This window comes from Sinocyclocheilus grahami, unplaced genomic scaffold (assembly GCF_001515645.1).
Source record: "Sinocyclocheilus grahami isolate Dianchi unplaced genomic scaffold, SAMN03320097.WGS_v1.1 scaffold648.1, whole genome shotgun sequence".
NCBI classification, from domain to species: Eukaryota; Metazoa; Chordata; class Actinopteri; order Cypriniformes; family Cyprinidae; genus Sinocyclocheilus; species Sinocyclocheilus grahami.
In genome coordinates, this window is record NW_015505827.1 from 619,994 (window position 1) to 628,077 (window position 8,084).

General features: G+C 39.6%; 1 protein-coding gene across 1 annotated transcript in view; it reads right to left on the minus strand.

The window, feature by feature from the left end:
* Positions 1-5,602, minus strand: part of LOC107558533 (ephrin type-A receptor 3-like) — a 37,038-nt gene extending 31,436 nt beyond the window's left edge. Inside the window, exons 1-2 of the mRNA XM_016242184.1 lie at positions 5,555-5,602; positions 4,810-5,479 (exon numbers count right to left, since the gene is read on the minus strand). Of these exons, the coding sequence (XP_016097670.1) occupies positions 4,810-5,479; positions 5,555-5,602 (718 nt within the window). The remainder of the gene's footprint in view (positions 1-4,809; positions 5,480-5,554) is intronic.
* Between the last annotated feature and the right edge of the window lie 2,482 nt (positions 5,603-8,084).

Sequence of the window (8,084 nt, forward strand, 5' to 3'; positions counted from 1 at the left end):
GAAATTTTCCCACCGGTTAATCGATGTGTGACAACACCGGTAATAGCGGTATCACCAGGGGGGCGGGGGTGTTCCCTCTTTTCCTTGCTTTCCTTCACTTTTAAATAGCTTAAAAGTGCCGTGCGCATTTTACTTTCACTTTCGAATTAGCCGCAGTTCGGCATCAATTGCTTGAATGCAACAACAAAATGCAATGTCAAACTCACTTTATCGTAAATATAAAACATAGAACTTTTATTAACAAAACAAATAAAAATACACCATACTATAGGGCAGGCTATGCCCAATATAAAATAAATAACTTACATAAAGTTTAAATAGGTATACAAAACTGGAAATAAGTAAACATGTATAATATACAACCAAATAAATAAGAACGTAGAAAGTTTATTAGCAAAACGAGTAAGAAAGCTTGGAGGCACGGCATACACCTTGATGTCAAATAAAATAAATAAATGACACATTTTAAATAAAGTAAAAATCAGCAAACAATGTGGAACCAATTAAATAAGTGATTCCAAAATCAGATAAACTGCAAAAGTCAACAGGCTTTTCAAAATCCAAAATACTGCCAAACAGGCACTTTTGCATTTCGTTTCGAAAATAAATCCGCAATCGTCTTGTCTGTCTCACCCCACTCTTCTTGTCAGTCAGCTCGACTCACTCTCCTCATTGGAGAAATTAAATCTGATCTGTGATGCAACTGTCGTTCGGCATGCTGCATTGTGCATCCGCGTTCTGTTTTTAATTGTAGTGTCTGTACTTTTACTGAACTAAATTATTTTTATTACTATAAAAAATCAAAACGACGGTGGGGGTCGGTGACGCGGTGGGCAAGTGACCTAACCGGTGTTGCGGCTTAACACGGATATCACCGTCAGCACCATCTATCGCGGCAAGCCTACTTTAAATGACACAAGACTTATTCTAAACTTGAAAGAGGAACCCAAGCCACTTCCAGAACATCATAATGGCTTTTACATTTTTACATTTCAGTAAACATAACTAGTCTAACGAAAAATATTGTTCTTCATATAGCCTAATTTTTTATTAAATGGTCATTTCTGGACCTGGAAAAATCATGAAAATTACTAAAATCTCCATGGAAATTTTTTAAAGAATATTTTATGTTTCAAGATATTTTTTTTAAATTATGCTAAGCTCTAAAATATTTATTAGGTAGAAATTGAGAGCGAGTAAAAAAATTAAAAAATAACCTTGAACTGAAAAGGTTATGGGCAAATATTATTGTGGGTAGTCAAAAAGGTAGGGAACCACTGCTCTAAACTGTCCCGTCCATAAAAGGCAAAACAACTCAAATTTCCCCATTTCCTAATACCCATTCCCCCTTTAGCCAACAAAAGCAGCAGAGAAGGTTTATGTGGGTGAGCTGAATGGCAACTGTGTCCGTGGTACAAAATCACTGGCCGAACATAAACTCCTGCAATTACAGCATCATACTGTCACCCGGCAGGCGAGCATCACGTGGTGAGGATTACAGACGTGGAAATCGAACTAAACGTCTAAGTACGTGATTACTAGAGCCCCTATAAAGGCGAACAGCAGCAGTGTGTGGAAAGCTCAGGTCTCTTAACAGTGTTAACCTCTCCAGTCTACACTCCAAAATTTGGTTTTGGAGCACAAACACACACGCTCATCTCCTAAAGCCGCCTCCACTGTGAATCTCCATTGGGGTGCTGACAATCCCATGACCCAGTTTCTCAGCTCAAATCCTATGGAGGTAGACACTCCAGAGCTCCTCACAGCGAGATTACTGTCACAAAGAGCTAATTTCTGCCACTCCTACCCCGATGAAAAACACTCCATTCAGCCACAACCGTGTGAGCTTAGCATTGTAGAAAATACCCCTCTCAGGAGACAGAAGAGAGTGCCCATCACCAGCTGGCATGCTAACAATCGGGGAGCCATCGAGTCAGACCTCATGCCAGACCCAAACTCAGAAGCTGGTGTGCACCACCAATCCACTCAATGACCATTTACGTCCAGCAAAAGTGCATGATTGTACACCGAAGTGCTCTACACTGAGAGATACGGGTAAGAATGAACAGCCCCGGTGAAAGGACTTGATACAAGAGGGGTTTTTTTTAGTTTACAACATACCTTCACAGACTCAAAGGTTAAGAGAGGATATGGAGAAAGAAACGAAAGAGGAAAAAAAGGATGAATCTACGTACAGCAGGAGAAAGTGTTAAACCAGAATGGATGGGAGTGGGTTTCTGTTGGAGAGCGTTCGAGAGCTGCTACAATAAGACGAAAAGAAAATAATGGAAGAGATAAATATAAGAGGCAGTTCTCTGAGCCGAGGTTGTGGGAGAAGACGTATCTAAACAGTAGCCGTCTCCTTCTATTTTTCACTGTCTTTCTATACGGCCTTGTGGGTGGACATTGAGCGGTAAGTGGGCTTGACTGAGGCGCTGTTGGAAGATTTAGAAAGAATCCGCGAGACGAAAAGAACAAACAAAAAGAGAAAGGTAGGGGAAAACAGATGAGGAAAAGGTAGGAAGAATGGGAAAGAGAAGGGCAAAAAGAGAAATGTTTGTTAAACATCAGCTTAAATTTAGATGTAATAGATGTTTTCAGTGAATATAAAAGCCCTCACAGCATGAAAAGTGGAGAAAGCCAGCGTCAGCAAGCACTTCCAGAACCCACAGCGAGACCACAAGGTGAAAACAAACCACGAGCTGTTTCACTTTAAGTCATTTTGCATGGCATCGCCCTGTTTCTGAAGGAGCTGTTGGAGCCAGAGAGAAATTAATGTTTTGTCAGCTGACCGGGCTTGTATGAATTAACCAATTTTTTATTGCAGTTGGAGTCTTTTATTTTGAGGTTATTTTTGAGTTACAGCCCAGTCTCGATCACTCTCGGTAATGAATGGCTGCAAAATGCTCCCCTTTTTCCATTGGTGCTGAATGTTTCTTGCAGCACTGAAATGAATCTACTGTGCCACAGCAAATGATATTACTCCTGAGGGAGTTTAAAAAGATGAAGTTCTCTGAATAGAAAGTATCGAGATAAATTGAGTACTATGACAATATAAAGACAATACACGCCTTTTTCTAATGTGATGTCTTCACAGGCTGCACGCAAAAACCAAAAATACAATTGTCTGATTAAGAAAATATACAAAAAAAAAATTGTATATTTTAGTCCAGTAGCTTTGAGATTATCTATATACCAGTATAAATTATCTTATTGCATGTATACACTTTTAAAATGTTTTTCTCTGCTTGGAAAACTATATACAGTGGGTACGGAAAGTATTCAGACCCCCTTAAATTTTTCACTCTTTGTTATATTGCAGCCATTTGCTAAAATCATTTAAGCATGTGATGTAAGCTAAATATTATTAGCTAATTTTTAAAAAGGCCCTTGGATATATCAAGCCCTAACTTTTGGGTTCTCTCTTTCCCACCACTATCTCAACCACACACAGTCAAGAAGGGTTATCAAACCTGACTTGCGCCTATCGCTAACAGCCCAATTAACAGATACAATCATTGACATGAGCTGTAGGACTCTATAAGCCGTGGTGCAAACCAAAGAGCACTGAACTGGTTGTGATGAATATCCCACCTCCTTCTCTCCAGTCTACTTCCTAGTCATGCCACTCAAATGTTCCCTGTCCAAACCCCCTCCTTCCTGATCTACACTTCCACCCATAAGAAAACAGTCCAGAATGGCAGAATGAATATTTAAAAGCTGCAGCCTTCTCAGTCCTGGGGTGGCGTATGCGCGAGTTCCTCGAACAGAGGCTGAGGGGCGACAGGGCTTTGAAAAACCAAAGGCGAAGAGAGAAACAAAAGCAAAAAATAAAATAACAATTACAGTGCAACTGCAACCCTCGTCTTGGCAAGAAAAAAGCAAGCTACATTAATGAAGCCATTAGCACCTTCTGAGATGAAAAGAACAGTGAAGACCTGAGTTTAAACCCGTTACCATGTACATGCGATAATAAAGTTGGCATTCTACCTTTCTCAGGGGGATAGCTTAATTTGTGAGGTTTTACCTAGCATTTTCTCCTTTTAATGGACCTTTTGTTTGGAAATATAAAAGATGACAAAGTGCAAAACACTCCCTGCTTCATTAAACGATAAAGGTAGCAAAAAAATTACTACAGAGCAATAAGATGTGAATCAAATGCCACTTCTGGACTGTACTATATTGATCCATGCATCCATCTATCTATCTATCTATCTATCTATCTGCATGTCTATATCTATAGCTGAACTATATCTACCCATCTACTTATCTATCTATCTAGCCACCTATCCATCTACCCATCAATCTACCTATCCGCCTACCCATCTATTCTCTTCCCATCTATCTATCTAGCCATCTATCTTATCTCCGCTCCAACATTTATAGTGTAAATATATCTACTTACAGAACTAAAGTACTCATCTATTCATCCACCTACCTACCCATCCTTATCTATTGTTCAACTATAGGATCAGGCGATGCAGTCACATTTCTATAATCTAACAATAATCCATCTTAATCTCTTCCATCCAATCATTAGATTGTTTTAAAGCACTCTTGAGTCAATACAAAACCTTTAACCCTATTTGCTACAGTTTCTAACTGAGTAACCTCAAGTTTCTGTTACGTAACCAATAGTGTAATGCTAACACAAGCAGAAAGAACCTATAAAGAAGCTGTGGATGTGGACACTTTTGCAATGAACTGTAAAACCACTATTGTGGTCACACTATTCATTTCAAAGAGGACTGCTATAGATCAAGAGCATGTTTACCCAGTTAGCCACAAAAATGTTGATATAATACTTACGTTGGCAGTGTCCATCTACCTCCTCGAAGCCTGGCCGGCACACACAGCGGCCGATGGGCACCAGCCAACCTCCGTCGGCACTGCAAAACATCCGTGGTGCCTCGAGCTCTTCCGCGTCCTCCACACAAGTGCCACGCACTTCCACCAACGCAGAATCGCCACCCGTCACCGTATCCGGGAACCGGGCCAGATTGAGCACCGCCAGAGGACAGCGCTTATAAAAGACTCTCACCGACACCAGAGCAATGCAAGCACCCAGGTCTTGAAACGCCAGGTACAAGCCCCTCTTACTGAGACCGCTGATGTCTCGCACTTCCGTATTCAACTTCATGACACGATCCCCAACGTCCGTCTGCGTAAAGCTCTCATCAGCCGCTATAGTGTCAATCTTGACATATTGGCTTTCTCGAATGTGGCGCAAAGGTGAGGCGACTGCATTGTTAGATTCGTGGTAGTACACGTTAAACGTCTCCTTACAGGTTCCAGGGACTCCCGGAAGGCTGTTGCAGTCACGTAGAGTGAATTTGATCTCCACGTAGACACGTTGAGCACCTTCTCGCTGGATCAGTCCAGTGCGCAACCAGTTGTTCTGATTGGCTTCCATTACGTTGCACACCTGGTACGTCCTCATAGGAATGTTCCTCTCGTCCATAACACTGATCTCCTCCCACTGAAAAACAAACAAAAAGTCGATCAGTACAAGGAGACACACATCCCTCAATGCTTTGGTAATTGCTCTCTGTACTTTGTTTCTGAACTTACAGCGGTTTCTAAAAGATTTTGACAGACGCATGATGGGCACTTTACGAGAAAAGGCTTCATTTAACTGTCATCAAGAGGAAAGTGCATGTGACAGGCAATCAGCTCAAAGTTATAAACTGAACAGTCTCAGTTGTTTTGTTCACGCATAAATCAACTCATTGTTGATGCAAAGAAAATTGTATAATTGTACTTTGGAAACTTCAATTGTTAAAACGTAAAAGGCGAAAACCATGAAAAATAATTTGGTTTGTTGGTTTGGCATTGACGTCAGTAAGTTTGTGGGTTAAAAATAAAGGCACAAAATGTAGCAACATAAATCTTTCTAATCTTTCATTTCAGAAGTGTAGTACGCATACTGCTGGACATGCCAAACCTTGAAAGTTTCCCCTGCTTTATAAGCACCACAAAAACATGAGATATTTCTCTTTACAGGCACTCGTTAATCTGAGGGTCGCCGTGATTTTGCCAAGTAAAACATGTTCCTGGAACAACATCTTTTGTTGATCCTGGATCAACATTACTGTCCAAAAATATAGACTAAACCCAATCCCTACCCCTAAACCTAACCCTACCCATAATTTATTCCTAAAATCAGTGTGAAATGATAGCTGATTAACCAGGATGACGAAGCGCCTAACCCTGATCGTAAGCCTAAAACAGATATTTCCTGAAAAGTTATCCTTCAATTCTGATTGGTTAATTGGAATGTTGTTCCAGGATCAACAAGGACGTTGATCAAGGAACATGTTGTACTTGGTGAAATCACAGTCACCTTAATCTGAGCGTGACTACTTGTGCCAAGGCCACTATTACAATCCATCATCATCTTGTGAAAATGGATTTGAATGAATGAAACGAAAGCGTGGGATGAGAAGCAACTCCCACAGAGGAGACAGAGAATCGTTACTCAGCGGGTTGGCAAGGTTGTTTGAAATGAGACTTTCCTACGACCCCCCCCCACAGGAAACTCTGAAGAGTCACAGCCTGTATGTTCACAGAGAGGAGCTGTGAGCATTTTTTAGGGTTAGAAAGATCAAGGACTACACTTTAAATCTTGGTTGTAACAGAACTGGTTAAAAATTGGGGGAAAAACAACAACAATTTAAAGCAGTATTACACTTATTGTTTTTATTCTTAAACCCTTTTTCGTCTTTGACCCATTTGCATGTATACTTTTAAATAATATTTGTAAATTTACTAGTTATTGTAAAATTATTTTAAAATATTATTTAACCATTTTCACATAATTTGCTAATTTTTCTGATAAATAACTGTTGCTGGAAATTATGTTACTATATTATAGGAAATTCCAAGAAAACCACAAATTCATAAACACTTTTGATAGAAAAATAATAGCATACATGGCAAAACATGATTGGTTTGTCATTTTTTTTAACCATTATTACAGATGCTAACAAAACCATCCAAGCCATTTTTGCAATTTCAACAAAACCCATCTATGTTAATATTACCTAACTAACCTTAGCAAACTGACAAGCTTATGCAACCAAATGTCACAGAAACTCAAATGTTTAAGGAGTCTAGTTCTCTCTCCAAATTCCTAGTCCAAACACAGTTCTAGTGCTTTCAATTCTTTGTCATCCAAAAGGTGAAAGATCTCTTTATTCTACCCGTCAAAGAAAAAGAAAAGTGAGTTTTTTTCACAAAGCTGGTGTTTCTACGGTCCTTAAGGAAGAATATAGTCAGGCTCACCAAAAGACATGACAGTACCACGCAATAAAATGACAAGATTTAATAAGTAAAATCCATTTAGGTACCATACAATTCAAAATTATGTCAAAGAAATCACTATAAGTTCACTTTTCTGTCACTATTACAAGGCCAGGGTCATAACATATATAGACAATGCAGGTGAAGCATCCACTCAAATAGTGGTTGTATATATCCAATTAAATTTAGCCCCCATTATCCCGAATATGGTTACAGTCTTGTACAGGCCAATACATGTGGAATTCCTCGGGGTGGCTGAGAGATCTCGCCACCCCAGGCCAATAGATGAGATTAACCATTAACACTGGGAATAGTGCAGTGGTCAGCAATCACCTCCAATGTAAACAGGGGAGCAAAAACTTAAAAATGGAAAAAGGAGAAGGGTAGGTCAAGAAAGAGACAGGGAAAGGATAGATAAGCAGCTGGATATATGTCCTCAGGGAACCGAAAAGGACAATGGGGTCACTCTCGCTCATGCATAGCCACTGTCAGGTACTTCTCAAGTATCCTTTACTTAAGAGGTAAATCAATCTATGAAAATCCTATTCTTAACTCTGAACATGTAGCCTATATTCTGACAGGATTCAGGACTGTTGGGCATTAAAAAGTTTAAAATCTACTTGATTCGCATACATAAAATATGGTATTTATGTCTAAGAAGAGTATTTTCGCTAGTTTATTCTCTTTCGAGGTCAAGTGTGTAATCTCTTTTCTCACCATATATAATTTCAAAAATTATAGTTTACAAAAAGGTTTTTCCTGAACCCCCCCCCCCCCCCCCC